The sequence below is a fragment of the Labeo rohita genome, chromosome 12 (genome assembly GCF_022985175.1).
Source record: "Labeo rohita strain BAU-BD-2019 chromosome 12, IGBB_LRoh.1.0, whole genome shotgun sequence".
NCBI lineage: Eukaryota > Metazoa > Chordata > Actinopteri > Cypriniformes > Cyprinidae > Labeo > Labeo rohita.
In genome coordinates this window covers 23,545,073-23,568,065 of record NC_066880.1, presented here as the reverse complement: position 1 = coordinate 23,568,065, position 22,993 = coordinate 23,545,073, and the positions used below count along the sequence as shown (strand labels likewise).

General features: G+C 34.6%; 1 protein-coding gene across 2 annotated transcripts; it reads right to left on the bottom strand.

Annotated features, from left to right (window-relative positions):
• Positions 1 to 3,417: 3,417 nt before the first annotated feature.
• pgap3 (post-GPI attachment to proteins phospholipase 3) lies at positions 3,418 to 22,746 on the bottom strand. Of its 2 annotated transcripts, XM_051123643.1 has the most exons (8): positions 22,315 to 22,746; positions 20,044 to 20,141; positions 19,770 to 19,922; positions 16,980 to 17,042; positions 16,831 to 16,892; positions 16,607 to 16,743; positions 14,031 to 14,235; positions 3,418 to 10,631 (listed from the first exon to the last, which is right to left on the bottom strand). In XM_051123643.1, exons 1-8 carry the CDS (start codon positions 22,493 to 22,495, stop codon positions 10,568 to 10,570), a joined length of 963 nt encoding a protein of 320 aa, XP_050979600.1. In that variant the 5' UTR covers positions 22,496 to 22,746; the 3' UTR covers positions 3,418 to 10,567. The 2 variants fall into 2 exon arrangements, with proteins under 2 accessions (XP_050979600.1, XP_050979601.1); XM_051123644.1 differs by lacking the exons at positions 3,418 to 10,631; positions 14,031 to 14,235 and adding an exon at positions 16,195 to 16,279.
• Positions 22,747 to 22,993: the final 247 nt, after the last annotated feature.

Sequence of the window (22,993 nt, the reverse complement as noted above, 5' to 3'; positions counted from 1 at the left end):
CTCCTATTTATGTCAAATACCTAAAGTCTTGGTAACCAAAACAGTTGCCCAGGATAAAAAAAAGATACTCTTCACTGAAGACACATGCGGGACAAGTTGTTTACTATATGGGGTAAGTTGTCACAATACCTTTTGATAAAAGAGATATAATTTTTTTAACAGAATTGTAACAATTATGACACAATTATACAATAAAAAATACAACATCATAAAATCCAACCAACAACACTAAACATTCAACAATTGCTTGTCCAATAAAAATGTGACAACCTGTCCTAACCTAAACACATTTCAGCCTATCAGTTCAAAACCTATTGACTTCTGTCTAAATGAATACTGTTTTCATTGTGTTCACTTACACACAAATATGATACTTAATTTCAGAAAAGTTGGGACGTTTGGTGAAGTGCCATATAATCATGAATATGTTATCTGTTCATTCTCTTTAACCTTTAACAAAGAGAAATTTTCCAGTGTTTTTAGTGGCCAACTTTGAATTTTATTTTGTAAATATAACCAAATTTTGATTTTCAACACACTCCAAAAAAGTTGGGACAGAGGCATGTTTAACACTTTGCCACATCAACTTTTCTTTTAATTACAATGTTTAATTATTTGGGAATTGAAGATACTAATACTTCAAGTTTTGCAAGCAAAATTGTTGTCCAATCTGGCTTGATAAAAAAATTCAGATGCTCAGTTGTCTGTGATGATGGGATTTTTGATTTGTTTGACACTTTTGTCATGAAATTTGCCACTGTTGTGGCAAAATAAAACCGACTCTCACCAAAGTAAGAGACAAACTCAGTCAAATGTCTTTTATAATTTTATTCTTTGCAAAGAAGGTCAGACAGTCATACAGAAACACAGGTTACTGCAGAGTGCGACCCAGAAGGGAGGGCTCACTCCAATTTATATCTCTTCCCTAGCCTTCAAGGTTACATCTCCTAAACGGTAACTTTCCACACATAGTAAGAGTCAGACAAATACATTCTGCTACGTCATACTCCCAAGATTCAAATCTTTATATTTAGGGCCCTAATACACCCTTCTCTTATGTCATTCTTAGAGCAGGTTTAAATAAAACAGACCCTTACACAATATTCCATAAGCACATAGATGAGTAAAATGAATTTTTCTTTCACAGCACAAAGTGATGAGACATCCAATTTCACTTGCAAATACTTAAATGCTTCTTTTATACCCAAACATGATATCCTCACCTATTCCATTTCACCTCTTTACTGTGAACTGTTTATTTTGCCTCTGTCCCAGAGCTAGAGTATGTTACAACCATGAAAATCAAAATTTGGTTGTATTTACAAAATAAAATTAAAAGTTGGCTACTGAAAACATTGGAATTTTTTCCTTGTACTTTAGTCAGTTAAATAAAGGTTAATAAGAATGAACAGATGACGTATTCTTGATTTTATGGCATTTCACTTTTCTGGAATTGGGGTTGTAGGTACAGAATTCATTAAAAAAAATGAATTTAAAACAGTTCTAAAGTGATTGAAACCAACATAAAACCACTGCTATTAAGAGTTTGACCTTAAAGTTAGCCTACAAAGATATAGCCTGTGTGACAATTAGCTGTATGACAGTCATTATTCCAGTTATTATTGACTTTTCCATGTATAATTATATTTTATTGGCCAACGTCATTCAGATGTCATAAAGTATTTACTTTGGAATAGTATCTATTGCAATTTTATTAGTAAGACTTTCAATGAACTTTTATGCTAATTACAAGAGATTAGTGGAAAAATCTTTTGAAATTGTTGGTAAGAATAGAAATGTTTCAGTAATTTATTGTAGGCCTTAAGAACGTATTAGTGTCTAACAAATAGTTCGAGAAAAACTGGAATGGGAACCTTTAAGAATTAAATAGCTAAAAACTGAATCAATGTATTTAGTGAATAAGGACAACAGTTTCTAGTGACGTTAAAATAGACAGACACTCCTGGAATAGCTACTAGTGGTTAAAAAAAATAAGTATTCATTATTCTGAAATGGTTATTCTTAAATCTTTAGAAATAAATTATCAATATCAGACACAACTGCAGGAATAGTTCACCCAAAAAAGAAAATTTCTTGAAAATGTACTTGTAATCCACCATGCAAGATGTAAATGAGTTTGTTTCTTCATCAAAACAGATGAAGAAACTCAGTATTACATCAATTGCTTACAAGTGGATCCTTCGGAGTGAATGGGTGCCGTCAGAATCAGAGTTCAAACACCTGATTAAAACATTACAGTAATCCACAAGTAATTCACATGACAGTTTAAATTTGAAAATCAATGAATAGTTGAATTTGTTTACTGCAAACACGCAGATTTTCGCTTAATAATCCACACAACTATAGTCCATTTTATGATGTTTTTATCAGCTGTTTGCACTCTCATTCTGATGGCACCCATTCACTGCAGAGGATCCACTACTTTGGTGATGCAATGCTAAATTTCTCCAGATCTTTTTCATTGAAAAAACATCTTGAATGGCTGGAGGTGAGTAAATCAACAAAAGTTCATTTCTGGATTATTCTTATTCTGACTTATAATTTTAATAAATTTATTTTTTGTTTGTCAAATTGCTATTTGGGGAGTTTTTATGTTAACACTACAAATTTCTACTAGTGGCTGTTTTTCTCAAAAGTCAATAGACTTGGGGAAAATTCCAGAGAATGGCATGCCAAAAGTGCTTTTTTTTTCTCACATTGATAGTGAGTGTGTTTGTACCCCAGGCTCAGACTCTGAGATGTAGGCAGAAAGAGGAGGAGGAAGAATAAACCTCTTTCATTCAAAACTATCCAGCATTTTGTCACTTACATGACCCCTCTTAATACAGTCTGTGAGTATAACCTTGTGAGTAAACCTTAGTTTATCATATAGCTGAATATTTAATGTACTCAATGTATCTTTATTTATACCAAAGCTGTTTACCAAATATTATGAGAAAAACACTTTTACAGTTCTCTTTTAGTAGGCCATCAGGTTCAGAATAGCATATACCATACTGTTTTTGCAGTATAATTGTATGTAAACTCTGCTGGATGACTTGCTAAATTGGCAAACTTAATGTTGTTCCAAGCCTGAATGATTTTTTTGAAACATGTTGGTAACCAAACAGTTGCTGGTAGCCATTGACCTCTATTGTATTTTTTCTGTACTATGGAAGTTAATGGCTACCAGCAACTGTTTGATTACCAATGTGAAATACCTGTTCAGCAGTGTCCATAAGACCCACTATTAACCTTAGTTTACATATCAGGTGCTATATGAATTTGCTTAGTAAATGAAAATGAAAACAGGCCCTTTACATTATTTATGATGTAGTAACCATTTCATAAAAGTGATGGTTGTGATTTAGCTGTATCTTGAATTTATTCATGTTACTGAAATAAACACATAAAGAATTAATAGAGAACAGTTTTATTAAGTTCTTCAAGGTTTCTTTTTACACATTTGGATCTGTGTACAGTTGGTGGAGAAAGGTGCAATACAATACCAAGACAAAGAAAGAGAACAAGAGAAAGGGACCGATAGAGTGAGAAGAGAAAGTGAATGTAAGAGAGATATACAGGGCAAGTCTATGTTAAGCCTGTGGATGGCCACAATTAAACTGGCCAATGAAAAAGAGGGAGAATTTGGAAGTCCAGTGGGACATTAACAATTAGAATACCCAGAAGCCACCTCTGGTGTTTGGCCTTATGTTACATCACATACAGACAACAGTGTCAAAAAAGTAATGAAGAAATACTCTTCAAAAAATAACCTATTACCAATTTGGGCATACAGTAAATCTCATTCCATTTCTTTTTAGTTTCTTAAACATGAAAAAAGGTCAAGTTTACATTCAGCATGCAGGTTATTTTACAGTTTTAATTTGATGGATTTGCAGACAGTATATTCTATGACCTTCATTCTGCTTTAAAAAAAAAAAAAAAAAAAGAAAAATGTCTTAAGGGAAGGTGAAAAGGATTTATATATATATATATAAATTAGTACAGTTGTATCCAACAAAAAGGATCTTGCATTAATTTAAGGAATATTCCCGAAGCATCTGTCAATCACCAAAGAAAAAATATTTCAACTCCTCCCTCAATTTGTATAAACAAACAAACATTTGTGTTGAGAGTTAGATATTTACAACTGAAATCTATAGGGGAAAGATGTGGCCTCACAGATGTCAGTTGTAAGGATCCAACTACTATATCTGGATTTTTCATCATTTCCATTACATTTTGTTTTTACCATGGTACCAGAGGTTGCTTAAACTTTGTCCATTTTGACAGATAGGGTTGTAAAAATTCCGCCATAATCTATTACCAACCGTCATTTTAATTTTCATATTTTAATTATAATAAGACATTTAATTGCTTTTATTTTTGTTCACATTTTCATTTTTAATTATAAACCTACAGGACCATAGGCTTATGCATTTATTTTGAAGAGAACAGATGAGACTGCGTAACTTTTCATGTTCAACAGTGATCAGCGAGTTTAATATATTCTCGTTTTGTAAATCACAATCGATCTTTTGGTCTATGCTGTTTTCAGTTGATGAATGAACAGTACATAGTGCACCTCCTATCCAATAAATCGCAATAGGCTAAGCTTTGTGTTACTTTTAATATGAAACAAGTCTCAGATTTCAAATTCTGTCCATTTCATTAGGAAATTCAAGCAATAAATACCCTTTTGGCACTCTTTAATGTGGTCGTTGTAGCTTCTGGGTAACGTTACTTGCCTGTGTGTCATCAAACGCATAGCAAAAGATTTGTGACGGTTTCATTTTTGTTCTAGATCCCATGCTCTGCTGCTACACTGGACAGGGGTGGGAATTACAGTTGGAAGTTACAATACCCTCAGTGTAATCTGTCAAAGTGATGGACAGCCTTCAGATTTTTCCGTCACTGATAAAAAAAATCCTGTCAATGATGGACAATTTTCGGTTAACGAAAGCCCTCTGCATGGTACATGTCAAAATTTCTCTGGGAAATTTGTTGAATTTTCTGTGGTAATTGACAACTTGCTACAGATGCTGGTTATAGAATTCAGTTGTACATATAAATACATGTTATAGATTGTGTTGCAAAAATTAATCCATGCATGCATTTATTTTTCAAAAGAAATTGACCATGTAATGTTTAATTGAAAAGGATCTTCCAGTGAAAATGACAGATTTCCCTCCGGTGACGTATTGCGGGATCTACGTCTCAAAATACAATCAATCAAGAACCAAGTCCCGCCCTTCATTTTTTCTTTTGTCGTTAATCCGCTAAACTCGGATATACGTCACAATACAGAAGAAAAGATCTGTTGCTACTTCCATTTGATTATGATTTTAAAGAAATAGTTCACTCAAAAATAAAAATTTTCATTGAAATTAAAAAACTGCTGAAAAAAAACTGGTTTAAGCTGGTTTTAGCTGGTTTAAGCTGGAAGTAGCTGGTTTTAGCTGGTCTCCCAGCCTGGCCAGGCTGGTCAGATTGGTTTTAAGAAAAAAAAAAACAAAAAACAATTGGTTAAGACCAGCCTGGAAGTGGCCAAAACCCCTCTAAAACCAACCTGCTGACCAGCTAAGACCAGCCTGGATGACCAGCTAAAACAAGCCAACCAGCTTAGGCTGGTTTTAGCTGTTTTTTTCAGCAGGGATTACTCACCCTCCTGTAGTTTCGAACCCGTAAGGCCTTTGTTCAGCTTCAGAACACAACTTAAGAAATTTCTGATGAAATCCAAGAGCTTTCTGACCCTGCATAGACAGCAACGCAACGACCAAGACCCAAAAAATAGTAAGGACATAATTAAAATAGTCCATGTGATATCAGTGGTTCAACCTTTAGTTTATGAAACTACGAAAATACTATTTTGCGTCCAAAGAAAACAAAAATAATGACTTTATTCAACAATTTTGCTTTATTTAAGCACAAAAAGTATTCTTGTAACTTCATAAAATTATGGTTGGACCACTAATGTCACATGGAATAAAAAAATATTTATTTTGTGTTTCCAAAGATTACAGGTTTGGAACGACACAAGGGTGAGCAATTAATGGCACAATTTTCATTTTTGGGTGAACTAACCCTATAATAAACAAGCTTAAAAAATGGTAGTTAGTGGTTAAACTCCCTCATTGTTGTAGAAATACTGTAGCACTGATTTTCTGCTCATTAAGACTCTCAAAAGACAGATGCAATGAATTGTTGAGTCTGATCAGCGGCCCGCGCCATCACTGTTCTGGATACCCTTGTTGTCCCCTCCCCCTCTATACCGCTTTTAGCCTTTCTAAATAGCTATATTTACCCTCCAGGCCGATCATGCTTGCACTCTTGTTCTGACACACGCACGCACGCACACACACATACACAAAGTGCACAAGTGATGATATGGAACAAAGACATGTCAGGCAATCAAACGTGGTTTTGGCTCCAGTCACAATAACTCTGGAATCTGTCAAAGTGTGAATTTGCTTTAAAATGATACGCAAAATAAAGAAATAGTCTGGCACAAGTGAGTAAGAGTTTGAGGATGGTGAGAGATTTGTGGATACTCACACATGGAAGTGTGCTGCCTTGTATGAACAATAAAAAGATTAAAAATGTAAGGCATAGTGTGACAAGAGTTCTGAAGAGAAGGAGCTTAATAACATTGCTAAGGATATAAGCCGTGGTAGCTGTCAGGTTGCTATAGTAATAAATGTGTGTAAATGCGATGCACTACAAGCTCAAATTGCACAGCAACTAAACACACACACACACACACACACACACACAAATCCTTCTTTATCCCTTTTCCATTACCTTCAGTGAAAACCCAATTCTATGTAATATTTTCATTGCAAAGGCATTCTTGGTGAAAATAAAAATCAAACCAAAATCTGTCAAAATAAAGCACAAAGTGATTGGATATATAAAAAGCTTAAGGAAATGAAAAAACATAAAGCAGCAACATAGAGAAAAACCATACTATAAAACTCCAGTCAAAAAAGTAAGTGATTTCTTTGCTTTCACATACCATGCCACTCTTTAACTCTTTCTGTCAAAAGCATCAAGTCAGTATTTTATATTCAGGCAACGAGTAGGTCTGTGGTGCTGATACTATACATTCCCCTAGAGTGATTGTAAAAAATGACCCAAATATAACAAATCTGTCATTTACTCATGATTTTCCTTTAAGGAGCACAAAAGGAGATGTTTAGCAGAATGTTCATGCTGTTCTTTTCTATAAAATGGAAGCATACGGTGACCAAAGGCTCCAGTATTAACCTACATAATGGCAACAAAGCACCATTTTTTTTAATCATACTATCCATATCATGACATAGAGCAGGGGTCACCAGATCTTGTCCTGGAGGGCCGGTGTCCCTGCAGAGTTTAGCTCCAAACCTAATCAAGGTGTTACTAGGTATACTTGAAACTTCCAGGCAGGTGTGTTGAGGAAAGTTGGAGGTAAACTCTGCAGGATTCCGGCCCCTTCAGAAACAAGTTTGGTGACCCCTGACATAGAGTTTCAGTAAATTATTGATAAATAATGATTTACATATACCACACAGAAATAGGGCCCGTTCCCACTTCTGTTTGCCATTTTAGAGAGCTACATTTCTAAAAATCGACATCCCTAGGTAGAAACGCTTTAATAATGATATAAAAAGCTCCACTCTGCAAGATGACTGGATTGGTTACATGTTTGTTATAGTACGAAACAGGCTGTTTCTAACTGCATTTTTGATACTGTCTTTGGCACATTGCATTTTAAGGAGAAAATGCTTTGTAATGGCGTTGACTGATGAATTTGCACATGGTATATGTAATTGTTCTTGGTGTGAACAGGCCTACGTAGAGCACAATTACACACACACACACACACACACACACACATATACATATATATATATATATATATATATATATATATATATATATATATATGGTTCGTACAGATACTGTAAAATGAAATTCCAGGACTTTCAAGGACTTTTCCAGCACTACATTTTTGATTTTCAAGGACTTTAATCAGAGATCTCACTTATCAAACAATGTCTTCTCTTTCAAATTAGAACCATGGTTTTTGTACTTGTGTATGCTTTTTTCTGGGTTTTGTTTTTTATAACTGTACTGCCTTAATTAAATAATAGAAAAACCATTAAGAAAAAAAAAAAAAAAGAAGATTTGTGAAACCACTCTGAAATCCCGATCTGAAACAAATGATTCACGATACGTGCTCTGAAGTCCCGAACTGAATAAAATGATGTGCGAACCTGCACTGAAGTCTTAATCTGAATCAAATGATTCGCGATCCACGCTCCAAAGTTCTGTTGTGAAGCAAAAGATTCATGAACCTGCTCTGAAGTCTCAAATGATTGAATGCACTGCACTCAATCAAATGATTCATGCTCCAAAGTTCCGATGTGAAGCAAAAGATTTGTGAACCTGCTCCAAAGTTTCTAAATCTAAATCAAATGATTTGCGATATGTACTCCAAAGTCCCGAACTGAATCAAATAATTCGCGAACCTGCAGCGAAGTCTCGATCTGAATCAAATGACTGAAGATCCATGCTTCAAAGTTTCGATGTGAAGCAAAAGATTTGTGATCCTGCTCCGAAGTTCCAATCTAAGTAAAATGATTCATGATACACACTCATGAAGTCTGGATCTTAATCAAATTAAAAAAAAAAAAAAAACGTAAAAAATTAAATAAAAAATTTGTGATATGCAATGTTCCGATCTAAATCAAATGATTTGCGAACCTGCTTCAAAGTCTCAATCTAAATCAAATGATTCGTGGTACGTGCTCTGAAGTCCCGAACCGAATAAAATGATTTGTGAATGTGCACCAAAGTCTCAGTCTGAATCAAATGATTCACGCTCCATGCTCAAAAGTTTCGATATGAAGCAAAAGATTCATGAACCTGCTTCAAAGTTCTGATCTAAATCAAATGATTCACGAACCAACTCCAAATTCCCAATCGAAATCAAATGATTCGTGATACGAGATCTAAAGTCCCAATTTGAATCAAATGATTCAGTATATGCGATCCAATTGGAGTGCTTTGAAACAGTGAATCACTTTGCGATGCAATGGTTTAAGCTAATTCTGAGTTTCAAAAAAACAAAACAAAAAAAAACCCACTCAGTTTCACCCACCACTATGTGCTTTTTAAAATCGTTACAAGCAATGTGAAATTCAAAAATGATTGGCTCTTTTAATTTGATTTGTTTATTTTGCTTGTGAATCGCTTGAAATCACAAGTTTGAATCAATTGGAGCGGTTCCAGCGTAAATGACTCACTCAGTTCATCTGTTCCTCTTTTCACGTCTTCAGCCATGTGTACACAAAATTGTCAGTACTACAGCTGGCTTAGGTGGCTAGTTTTATTTGTTTTTTTTTTTTAACTAGTTTTATTAACTGAAATAAAAGAAAAAATATTTTGGTTTTTTTCCCAATTGCATGAAAAGACATTTAAGATATATAAAAAATTAAACACTAATTTCATAGATACATTGTCTTTCAATAATTCAAGCACTTTTCAAGTACCTCGTTAGGAATATTGCTATTTTCAAGGGTTTTCCAGGCCTTAAATTTCAAATTCAAGTACTTTAAGCACCTTGTACGAACCCTGTATATATACCACTTTTTTGATACTTTTAATGGTGCATTTTGTCATTTTTGAAGCTCGTTAGTCACTATTGGTCACCTATTATTTTTATAATGTGAACATTCTGCTAAACTTTACTCAGTGTGTTTCACTAAATGATCATGAGTAAATGTTAATTTTCATTTTGTGTGGACAATTCCTTTGAAATCTCCAGTGATTAAAGTGAGTGATGACTATAGAAACAGAATGGGTAAATTGATATGCACTTCTACAACAACAAAACATCCAATCCATCACAAGTCTATGCTGGGAATTCACAGAACAGCAAACAGTGACTTCCCGCAATGTGGAAACTAATCAGCACTGCGCTCTCTGCTGGTAGCCACTGATATTGCACCCTAGTGAGGTAACCGCCACACGTCTCAGAAACAGAGCATGCTGCTCAGTCATAACCCCTCCTGATATTCAGCACGCTTATGGATGGATTTAAACCTAAAACTCCATCTGCTTCTATGTCTGAAATATTTTCACCTCAGGGCCATTAAATCCAGCACCACGAATATAGACGGATATGAATGGGAGATATGTACAGCTTTTGTGAAGATCTGCAAAGATACTTATTATTCAGTGCACCTTTTTAAAAGAGTGCTGTGTTAATAAAGGCTGATTTACTTCTTAATTGAAGGCAAAGCTCAAGTGAATGCAAACATCAATCAGGTTTCTACTACAGCACAGTGGCACATCTTTAAAACCGGACCAAACGACAACCCTTTCTGTACAATGCAAAAATAAAAAGTTATGGTAAAAAGAAAAATGTAAACACAAAGAAAATGAACGAAATTCAAAACTTCAGCCCCAGGACACGTGCCGGAAGCCACTGCGGTTGAGGCCTGGCTCGGTCCGGCTCACACTTGCCCTGATGGGAAGGATATCAGAGGAGGGGTTGGGGTTCTGAGACTGTTTCCTCCTAGTCCAGTTTCACTCCAGGCTTCTCTGTGTTGAGGAGGTGAAGGCTGTCATCTATGAGAAAACTACAAGAAAAAACAAAACAAGGAAAACATAATTATTTTACAGTGTATGTTTTACAAGAATATTTCTACTTAAGAATGTTATGTTTAAAGCATTAGTCCACTTCCAGAATAAAAAAAATCCTGATAATATACTCACCCCTATGTCATCCAAGATGTTTATGTCTTTCTGTCTTCAGTCAAAAAGAAATTAAGGTTTTTGAGGAAAACATTCCAGGATTTTTCTCCATATAGTGGACTTCAGTGGTGGCTAACGGGTTGAAGGTCCAAATTGCAGTTTCAGTGCAGCTTCAAAGGGCTCTACATGATCCCAGCCGAGGAATAAGGGTCTTATATAGTGAAACGATCAGTCATTTTCTTAAAATCAATAAATAAATAAATATTTATACTTATAATTATACTTTTTAACCACAAATGCTTGTCTTGCACTAGCTCTACGATGTGCATCCACATCTTTTCCTCCAACTTCAAAATTGTCTGACATCATTGTTTTACCCATTTATTGTAAAGGGCATTTACATTTCTTGGCACATTCACTTTGTAAACACTGGGTCGGTACTTCCACCGACGTCACCTTTGACCTTTCCAACATGACTAAACAATGCATCAAGCTAGTGCAAAACGAGCATTTGTGGTTAAAAAGTATAGAAATGTTCTGTTTTTTTAGAAAATTACCAATTGTTTCACCAGACAAGACCCTTCTTCCTCAGCTGGGATCATGTAGAGCCCTTTGAAGCTGTACTGAAACTGCAATTTGGACCTTCAACCCGTTGGCCAGCACTGAAGTCCATTATATGGAGAGAAAACCTGGAATGTTTTCCTTAAAAACCTTAATTTCTTTTTGACTGAAGAAAGAAAGACATAAACATCTTGGATGACATAGAGCTGAGTAAATTATCAGGAAAATTTTATTCTGGGTGTGAACTTATCCTTTAAGAAATCATTCCCGCAGGTAACTAAATTATTCAAATGCGTTCCTTCATGTTATATAAATCGTGACCATGTTTGAGGAACAAATTCGTAAATCATGGCCACTGTGTGTGTGTGTGTACACTTGTTTATGCTACATTGTGAGGACCAAATGTCCCCACAAGGATAGTAAAACCTGAAATTTTTGACATTGCGGGGACCGGCCTGTGATCCCCACGATGGAAAAAAATGATTAAAAATAGTAAATGACGTATATATGAAAATGTAACAATGCAAACAGGTTTTTTGTAAGGGGTAGGAGTAGGGTTAGGGTTGGGTTAGGGGATAAAAAAAATATTGTTTGGTCAGTATAAAAACAGTAAAAGGTCTGTGGAAAGTCCCCACAATATATATAAATATCCCACAATTCACAAAAACAAATGTGTGTGTGTGTATGCATGTGTGATGTGATCAGCTTTCTTTGGCTGATCATTCTGTGTCACATTCATTTCTTAAGAATACTGCACTCAGTGAGGACATTGTAATTTTTACAGTTTCTACGTACAAGACGCAACCTTTCTATCTGGTTTCCCACAACTCAGGTTCCTCATTGCTTGCATCACACTAAAGAGCAGATTACTGAAACATTGCCACATATCTTGAATGGCTGCCATGCTTACAAGGGAATGTACATAGCCCGTCATGATAGAATGGTGGACCTTATAGTGAAGGATATATCAAAGTATCTACCATCTGTAGTAAGAATATACAAGCATTCTTGTGTAAGGACATCTATGTTTCAGTGTCTTAACAGTAATTCTGGAATTTTTTCGCATTTGTCTGCTAATACACCAGATGTTGTTGTGATTAATGAGGAGCGTAGAGAAGTGTTCATTCTGGAGGTAGCATGCACTTTTGACTCTAGTATGGACGAAGACTTTATGACTAAAGTCATTAAATACCAACCACTCCTAAATATTATTACGGAGATAGGTTATCGGGGTCGTTTATCTGTTTTTATATTTGGCAGCTTAGGACATATACATAGGTTGGTTGTGAGAGGGCTTCAACAACTTGGGATGCCAAAAAAGAGGGCTAAACAGTTAGCAAAGTATTGTGCTTTGTCTGCTATCATAGGCAGCCGCCATATATGGCGGAGACATTGTTATGTATATTCATAACATGGTGATATGCTTAATATTGTGAAAATCTGTTGTATGCTACTGGTCCATGATTTTGTACATGTATCTTATTGCATCTGTAATATTTATGTCCCTGTAAATTATTTTCTTTTAAGTGGATTTAAATAAATTGTTAAAATGTGTGTGTGTGTGTCCTTGTTCTTGCTACACTGTGGGGACCAAATGTCCCCACAAGGTCCCCACAATGTAAAATGATTAAAAATAGTAAATGATGTTTATCTGAAAATGTAACAATGCAAACAGGTTTTCTGTAAGGGATAGGCTTAGGGTTAGGGTTGGGTGAGGGGATAAACAGTATTGTTTGGTCAGTATAAAAACTATAGAAGTCTATATATATATATATATATATATATATATATTGTTTGTTTTTGTGAATTTTGGGGACCTTCCATAGACTTCTATAGTTTTTATACTGACCAAACAATACTGTTTATCCCCTCACCCAACCCTAACCCTAAGCCTATCCCTTACAGAAAACCTGTTTGTATTGTTATATATATATATAAAAATGCCTGATAAAAATGCATTTTTTTTCTTCAAAGAAAATACCAGCCTCAGCCCAGTCAGAAGTACCGGTACTTACATAGAAACCTATATATCAGATGGATTTAGCTGCTTTTGCATCTGAACTCTTCATATATTTGTTTGTTTTTGTGACTTGTGGGGACTTTCCATAGACTTCTATAGTTTTTATACTGACCAAACAATACTGTTTCATATGTCATGTGCAGGGCTCTGTAAATTTGTCAATACAGAATTCAGTGACTATCTTTCGAACAATGTGAATTCACATTTCTAAAGTAAAGAAATATATTTCAAATCTAAAAAATGAAATACTATCAGAATGATTAGATAGATGATCTTTCCATTTCATTTCCATCTAAACAAAAGGAGACAACTTTAGAATAGTTTTGTACTGCACTGTAAACATGGACCATGTAACAAACTGCAGTGGATTCTAAACAGTAGTGAGCTGTCATTCTTGTACAAAAGAAAACACTGTATAATGCTCCCTGTTAATGTTCTGAGTGACAAAGTGTGTTTGTTGGGTGACAATCTTTGCTATGTGTTATGGAAGAATGAATTAATTTGAAACAAGTGTTTTGGTAGTTTTATCACAGTTTGGATGTGAAATGTACTGTTGTGCCAAGCTGAAAGTTGGTAAGAAGAACTGTACAAAGAGCTTACCTAAGTACTGAGAAATGTGTGAAAACTATGGGCACCAAAATTAATATGTACAATCTACACGCTGCAGGCACACAATATAGACATACAGGCTGTGCATGTGTACCTGTAGAAGAGGAAGTGGACGGGCACGGTGCTGAGGTGCCAGACGGCATGAGCGTCTAGAACCCAGAAGAGTGGAGGGAAATCCAGCAGCTCCAGCAGGGCAAGGCCATGCAGTAACAGCACCACCATCCCACACTTCCACCAGTACGGCAAAATCCTGCGGTTCAGCCAACACCAGCACAGCCACCATAATAGGTTTATCATGCCTGTGACAGAGAAGACAAAGACCAGAGGCAAAGAAAGATGGATGAGAAACTAATACCTAATGTAGCCTATTGTATTAGTTTTGTTTTTAAATCTCCAGTTTAATTCAGTTTACATAATGTGAGGCTGGTTTTGCATTGATTCAGTCGATGAAAATTGCAATTAGAGGAATAAATTACAGTTTAAAACATCTTACAACAACACAACAAAAATGGGAACATTTGGATGTTGATGAGAGAGGCTTGTAAGCCCAATGCCGTTTAGTTTCGTTTTACTTATTTATTCATTTTAGCCCGACGTTTGTATTATGTCTCACTAGCCTAATTTGTGTTTTACTTTATAGTTTAATATAAAATTTTATAGCTACTCATTTTTCATTCTTGTTCTGTAATACCGTTCAATTTAAAGTTTGTTGTTGATTAAGTAGAACTAAATAGGCTGTAATGTTTATAAATGTTTCTGTATATTTATTGGTATTTAATGTACATGCTGTAAATTAATGCTGTTGTTTGCAAATGTAAGGTTAAATGGTGTTTTTAGAGTAAGATCAATTTCTCTTTCATGAGTTTACTTTCTCTTTCGGGCCGGGTTTCGTTTCTCTGTGTCGTAAACTCTAGGGGCAAGGCTTTTAATTTGGGGTGTTTTTAGGGGCGTGATATTTAAATGACGATTGTTTTCAGCTGCCTCATTTATCAACGTACGATTGTTCGTACGACGGGATTGGCAGGGTTCACATATAATGTACTCACCCCATTGTCATCCAAGATGTTCATGTCTTTCTTTCTTCAGTCATAAAGAAATTATGTTTTTTGAGAAAAACATTTCAGCATTTTTCTTCATATAATGGACTGATATGGTGCCCCGATTTTAAATTTCCAAAATGCAGTTTAATTGCAGCTTCAAACGCTCGTCTTGCCTTGCTCTCGTTGAACTCTGTGTATTCTGATTCAAGGCAGTAAGAGTATGTAGAAAAACTCCAATCGTATTTTCTCCCTCAACTTCAAAAATCATTTCAAAATCATCCTACATCGCTGCAGAAGTACCGACCCAGTCTTTGCAAAGTAAACATGCAAAGAAGCTCAAACACCCTTAACAAAAAAGGTAAAACAGCGATAGAGGACGATTTCGAAGTTGAGGGAGAAAATACGATTGTAGTTTTTCGAAATACTCTAACTGTCATGACCTGGAACAAAAGTTTGGGCAGAGTGAGACAAGACAAGCGTTTGACAAGACCTAGATAAGGTCTAGATAAGACCCTTCTTCCTCAGCTGGGATTGTTAACAACTGCATTTGGGATCGTTTGAAGCTGCAATTAAATTGCATTTTGGAAGTTCACAATCGGGGCACCATATCAGTCCATTACATGAAGAAAAATGCTGAAATGTTTTTCTCAAAAAACATGATTTCTTTATGACTGAAGAAAGAAAGACATAAACATCCTGGATGACAACGGGGTGAGTACATTATACGTGAATCTTCGTTTTGGAAGTGGACTTCTCCTTTAAGTTAATTTGTACGCATGGATCTGCGCTTGTTTCTACGTTCAGTTGATAAATGAGGCCTTTTCTTCTTTATTGTTATTTTATTCACTTTTTAAAATTGTGTGCAAATGCATATATCTGTTATTTTTTATGTTGACCAACACTTTGACAATGTATGCCTTATAGCTTGTCAAAAAAACCTTGAATCTGAAATAGGGTGAAATGTCAAGTGAAGACTTGTTTCATACTTCTCCAGATGTAATATTTACACAACACTTAGTGTATTTACATATAACAGAATGCATAAAAATGACCAAAAACAAGCACTTTGCAAAAACCTTTTTAGAGTTTATGTAAATAACAAACTAACAATGCAAGAAAATCTCTCTGTGTTTACATGAGATTGAAAAAACAGATCCAGTCAAAAATGTTACAAAGCTGACAGAACAACTGCAGGCATTTTCATGCAAATATTTACAGTGATCAGTAAACTGAATGTGCTTTGATTACAGTCAATATGAAACAGCATTCAAACCCCATTGTACTCCAGTGACGTGATATTTTTCTGAATGAAACAGGATATTAAAAATATGAGTCATGACTTGATTTTATTCATGATGATTTCATTCAGTGGAAACTGATGGATTTTGAAAAGCAGCTATTTGATTCCAGGGTCAGACTGTAATATTTTGCAGTGGATTATGGAATACAAATCCCCTGTTTTTATTTGGAATCATGTACGCTGATGAAACATTTACACAATAAGCAACCCAGAAATATTTATTAAAATAGTAAATACAATTAACTTATAGCCTTTCCCCAAAAAAAAAAACAATATTTTTACTTTATCAAATCATGTATGTAAACACACTGCAGTATTCACAACACTTACCTATGGTGGCATTGGCAGCCATGTTGTACCCATAGTCAAAACTGACAAAGGTCAGATAAGACACATGAGACGTGAAGGCCAGAATGAGCAGAACTCCCACCATACTGGAAATTGCGGGTCTACGCAAGCCCAATGTCCTGAAACACAAATATTAATCTGCGTCATCAAAAACAAGCACAATATATTGTCAATCAGCCATTTATGAGGATTTCATTTTCACACACCTGACACAGCACAAGTAGATAGAGTAAAGAATGACAGCTGATGCACAGAAGTAGTCCATCTTCTATAAAACAAATACAGAAAATCTCTATGGTTACATTTAATCCAAGAACATAAGAAAATGTCTTTGAATCATCTCTTGAAAGGTTACCTCTGTTAGATAGGTGTCTCTCGTGTGAAACACTGTAGACCAGAACCATGCATTCAGGGAAACCTGCAGAGAGACGCAAACGTGGTTGAGCTCAACCTACTTTTAAACTGAATGTTTTGATATGTGTTTTGTACCCTTTTGATTTAATGACAACTGCACTGGAGATGCAATGAACAAAACTGATAACCATGTGATCCAGCACGATTTTAGAATGTTCCACAGAGTATGTGACCATCTTTATAACACTATCAATTTCACTAATTTGATTAGTGATTTAGAAATAGCAAAAAATCCTAATAAGTAATTAAAGAAATAAAATACAAAAGTGATAAATAGGGGCCGACCAATTATCGACACAGATATTAACCAATTTTATGGTTATCGGTATTGGCAATTTTTAAAACCGATTTGCTGCTAAATTTGTCAGAGTTCTTGTTATTCTTATTTTTGACATTAATTTTAATTTTTATACCAGACATATATATTGGTTCAAAATATTGGTTTACTTGATCTGTAATAATCGGTACACATATCAGTTGACCCTTAAAAAATAAATAAATAAAAATAAAATAAAACGAGCTTAAAAATTAGAATTTTAATATGTTTTTTTAGATTTTAGGACTCCTCTTTTTTTATTTGCAGTGATGCAGAATGGGAATCAGAACTGTAAGGAATTGAACAATACTGAATCCATTTGTTTTGCAGCTTGTTGCAACAAGATAAAAAAAAAATACCTAGTGAGATTTCAGTCTTATGGTAAATAAAATACAAAACAATAAAAGGAGTTGACCAATTATCGGCACTGATATTAATTTTTTTTTGTAGTTATCTGTATCGGTCATTTTCAAAACTGATTTGCCAATAAAATAATTTAAAAGCGTTGAAAGAAAGTTTGTCAGAGCTTTTGTTATTCTTAATTTTGACATTAATTCTCATCTTTACACCAGACATATATATCAGCTTAAAATGTTGGTTATCTGTTTACTTGATCTTTAAAAATCAGTATCATCCCTGAAAACACATATCACTTGACCCCTAAAAATAAATATCTAAAAATAAAATAAAACATGAGTTTAAAAATTTAAATTTAAATTTTAATTTTAATTTTAATACGTTTTCATATTTTAGGACTCCTCTTTTTTTATTTGGAGAGATGCAGAATGGGAATCAGAACTGTAAGGAATTGAACAATACTGGATCCATCTGTTATGCAGCTTGTTGCAACAAGATAAAAAAAAACACCTAGTGAGACTGCAGTCTTATGTTGAATAAAATACAAAACAATAAATAGGAAATGACCAATTATCGGCACCGATATAAAATTTTTTATGGTTATCGGTAATTTTCAAAAAATATTTGCAGATAAAATAATTTAAAAGCATTTAAAGAATGTTTGTCAGAGCTCTTGTTATTCTTAATTTTGATAATAATTTTCATTTTTACACCAGACATATATATCAGCTCAAAATATCGGTTATTGGTTTACTTGATTCTTAAAAATCAGTATCGGCCCTGAAAACACATAATCGCTAAACCCCTAAAAATAAATATACAAAAATAAAATAAAACATGAGTTTAAAAATTTTAATTTTAATACATTTCTGATATTATTTGCAGAGATGCAGAATGGGAATTAGAATGGTAAGGAATTTAACAATACTGGATCCATCTGTTTTGCAGCTTGTTGCAACAAGTAAAAAAAAAACACCTAGTGAGACTGCAGTCTTATGTTGAATAAAAAACAAAACAATAAATAGGAAATGACCAATTATCGGCACTGATATAAAATTTTTTATGGTTATCGGTAATTTTCAAAAAATATTTGCAGATAAAATAATTTAAAAGCATTTGAAGAATGTTTGTCAGAGCTCTTGTTATTCTTAATTTTGATAATAATTTTCATTTTTACACCAGACATATATATCAGCTCAAAATATCGGTTATCGGTTTACTTGATCCCTAAAAATCAGTATCGGCCCTAAAAACACATATTGCTAAACCCCTAAAAATAAATATACAAAAATAAAATAAAACATGAGTTTAAAAATTGTAATTTTAATTTTAATAAGTTTCTGATATTATTTGCAGAGATGCAGAATGGGAATCAGAATGGTAAGGAATTTAACAATACTGGAACCATCTGTTTTGCAGCTTGTTGCAACAAGTCAAAAAAATCTAGTGAGATTTCAGTGTTATTTTTCAGTGTCAGCTTTGATTTAGGGAGTCATTGGGTTAAATCAAACCAATATCTCACGAGTCTGAGACTGGTTTATACGTCATTTTGATTGATTCATTGAACCAGCGCAGAAGAGCAAATGTGATTACACTGTTTGTGCTGCATGTTTGCTTTTATGTGCAATCAGTGAGAACATCACAATAGGAAAACAAATTATACATTTATTGTCTTAACCACACATGATTTATGCTTCGCTGTTAAATGAGCATAGTCGTCTGCGATATTGGCCTGCAGTTTTTTTTTTCTTTTTCCATTTGACATTTCTGTTATCTTCTGTTGGTAATAAGCCTCTATGAGCTTTCAGACTTGGGGTTGCCAGATGTCAAGAGTTTTAATTCCCTAGTCAGAGTGTTTCTCTTAATCATCCCCAACCTGGCAAGTGGCAACCATGCACACATCCTCCCACTGCACTCAGTGCAAGAATGCAGAAATTCTGGAATCATTAACGGAAATGAATGTCAAGGAAGTCATTCGATTGCAGCGTTTTTTAAAAACGAAACCTAGTTATGAATAAGAATGGTTCTCAGTACTACACCAGACAGACACTGTCTCACCAGTGAGAAGGCGGTGATGGTGTGGTACATGGGGCTCTGTCGAGGGACGGCGCTGCGGTATCTCAGCAGCATCAGCAGACATGCCAGACCGTTGAGCAGAGACGCCAGCGCAGAAGCAGGCTCCTCAAAACACAGGAAACGAGCAAAAGGCCACTAGACAAAGTTAGAAATAGGAAGAAAGATGTAGAATCAGGGTTGGAAATACATATATTTCCATAGTGATGACCATTAAAATTGGTCTCCTCTCACATTGGTTGACAATTCTGACACTAACCTTCCCATGGAATTGTGGTACGCTGTAGCCCTCTGCCTGGTACAGACCAACAGTGGTCCACATGCACTGATACCTGCAGTCATCCCGACACGTCCAGCCTGAAAGATCATAGACTTCAAATGATCGATTGCACAGGAAAGGTTGCAAGACAAAATTAATTGACATTTATAACATTAATTGGCCATTTTGTAGATCTACAAAGCTAGCCAAATCTCACACAGAATTAGTCAGAACAAACTTGATTAAATTTATGCAATTCATGCTCTTATAAAAATCTTTTGACTTAAAGGTTTATGTTTAAAGAAAAGTTGTGTCTACATATTAATTTCTTTACAACATTAATGATTTATTGTAAGATAGGATAGTGAAGGAAAAACAGCCAACAACAGGTCCAGCAAACACTACCAATTTTTGAACAGTAAGATTTTTAATGGTTTTTTTAAAGACGTCTTTTCTGTTTGAATTTTAAATGTCATTTCTGTGACCAAAATTTTCAGCATCATTACTCCAGTCTTCAGTGTCACATGATCCTTCAGAAATCATTCTAATATGCTGATCTGTTGTTCAAGAAACATTTATTTATTATTATTATCAATATTTAAAACAATAGAAAGATCCAAAGATCAGCATTTATCCAAAATAAAAAAAACATTATACACTTTAACATTCAAAAGCTTGGAGTCAGTATTTTTTATGAGAGAAATGAAAACTTTTATTTACCAAAGATGCTATGAATTGATCAAAAGTGATGATAAAGACAATTATAATGTTAAAGATTTCTATTTCAGATAAACGCTGTTCTTCTGAACTTTCTATTCATCAAAGTATTCTACTCAGCTGTTTTCAACATAATAATAGTAATTTTTTCAGCAGCAAATCAGAATATTAGAATGATTTCTGAAGGATCATGTGTTAGGGAGTAGTGAAAATTCAGTGTTGAAATCACAGGAATAAATTACATTTTAAAACATATTCAAATAGAAAACAGTTATTTTATATAGTAAAAATATTTCAAACTTTTACTGTTTTTGTTGTACTTTGGAACAAATAAACACAGGCTTGGTGAGCAGAAGAGTCTTCTTTAAAAAAACATTAAAAATCTTACTGTTAAAAAACTTTTGACTGGTAGTGTTTGGTAGACTGGTATCTTTCAAAACCGTTTAAAAAGCCAGGATGCACCTTTTAAAGTCAGTTTTAGAAAATCTCCAGTGAGAATGCCTCAACTTTACCTCCACGTTTAAACACAAAGGGTGAGTCAAAATTTATTTTTGTGGTAATCAACCTTTTGTCACAAATGCTGTCAATCTGGCTTGATATTGAAGCCAGAATATTTATTATGTAGCATCGTTACACTAGAACAATGACTGCTTTCAAAACATAAAAATACACAAAATTAAATAAAAAAATTCATTTAAGCAAACAAAAATGAGTAGATGTGTCCAAATGTTGATTGGTGTTGTATAAACACTGTATGTGGTGCATGATGTTTCCTCTCATGCAGGTAACCAGTCATAGTCTGCTTTTTCCGTGCTCTCCTGAGGGAAAAATAACACCACCAGTCTATGGTGGTTTGCAGGTCCTAGCTAGTTTAACCCGTCTCTGGTGTTTAGCTAGTTAAGCTGGTTGGCTAAGTCTTAAAAGTGCCCCAAAACGCCTCTAAATCATCCAACCAGACAAGCCAAGTCAGATAAGACCATTAAAAGCCACAGTATTTTGGTTGTTTTATATTATTTTGATTAAAAAAATTTTCAGCAGGGCTTGGGTTTTGATTAGTGTTGATTTAATTATTTAACAAAAATGGAATAAAATAGTATTTACTTAGAACAAAACCATGGAATGAATTACTATAGTACATGTCCAAAAATATATATATATATATATATATATATATATATATATATATATATATATACATATATATTGATATAAGTTAAGGAATAAGAACTTTAAGAACAAAACCCTGCTATGAAGAAACAATTCTGTTATTATGACAGCTGACATATTGCATTTTTGTTCCTTTTTTTAATCATAGAACGTATGGTTATGTATAAACAAAAATGTTCGTAAACAGGTCTGTGTCGTGGTTCGTATAAATGCTCATATTAAAATACACATCAACTTCTCTTCAATTAAATTGTCATTAAATAATTTAGTAGCTACTCCTAATAATTTAATTTATAATAACACTATGACATTTTCTACAGCTGAGAAATAAATTCAGTTTGCATAATACTCCACTGGGTTAATAACAAAAACAGGTTAGTACAGTACCTGTGAGTGCCATGTATGGAGGTTGAGCGGACTGGAATCCGCGCAGTCGGGCCCCCGTGCAGTTTGTCCGGACGCATTGTTTGACACAGTCGCGATAGACGGGCTCTTTGTCCCCCTGAGAGGCGCTCGCAGGAGCGGACAAGAGAAACACCGCGGCTGCTAGAAACATCAGGCGCGTCATGCTGCTGTTTTAGTCCGTCCGGTCATAAGGCACACCAGTGCAACATCAGGCCATTAGAGCGAGTCTAGTGAGAGTCTCATTCGCCGAGCATGACAGTATTCATCGCCACTGTTTCTTTTGTCTTTAAATAACGTGTCGCTTTGATTAGAGATAAGCACCTTTTATTCGCAGCCCGGGCAACAAGTTTCATACATACATCACAAGCGAAATGTTACATTTCACTTAAAGACAAACCCGGAAGTGTAAATGTAGCGCGCATGCGCGTCTCTCACTTTCTCTCTCCACACAGATACTTGGATACACACAATTATCTGTCAAATCAATGAATGAGTATGCCAATTGCTAATTATTACGTTAAGTTAAAATATGCAGTCATTTTTTTGTTTGTTTGTTTTTTTATAAATGCAAAACGTGACTGTTTAAATATCAAATTTGTGTGTGTTTGTGTACCACTGCTGGAAAAAAAGACTTAATATGTATAAACTTCAGCTACCTACT

Coding starts and splice junctions, on each gene's coding strand:
- pgap3 (XM_051123643.1), bottom strand. CDS start 22,495: ATGACGCGCCTGATGTTTCTAGCAGCCGCGGTGTTTCTCTTGTCCGCT. Junction 19,923..20,043: donor TACCACAATTCCATGGGAAG/GTTAGTGTCAGA, acceptor AACTTTGTCTAG/TGGCCTTTTGCTCGTTTCCT. Junction 10,632..14,030: donor GTCCACTTCCTCTTCTACAG/GTACACATGCAC, acceptor TTTTTCTTGTAG/TTTTCTCATAGATGACAGCC.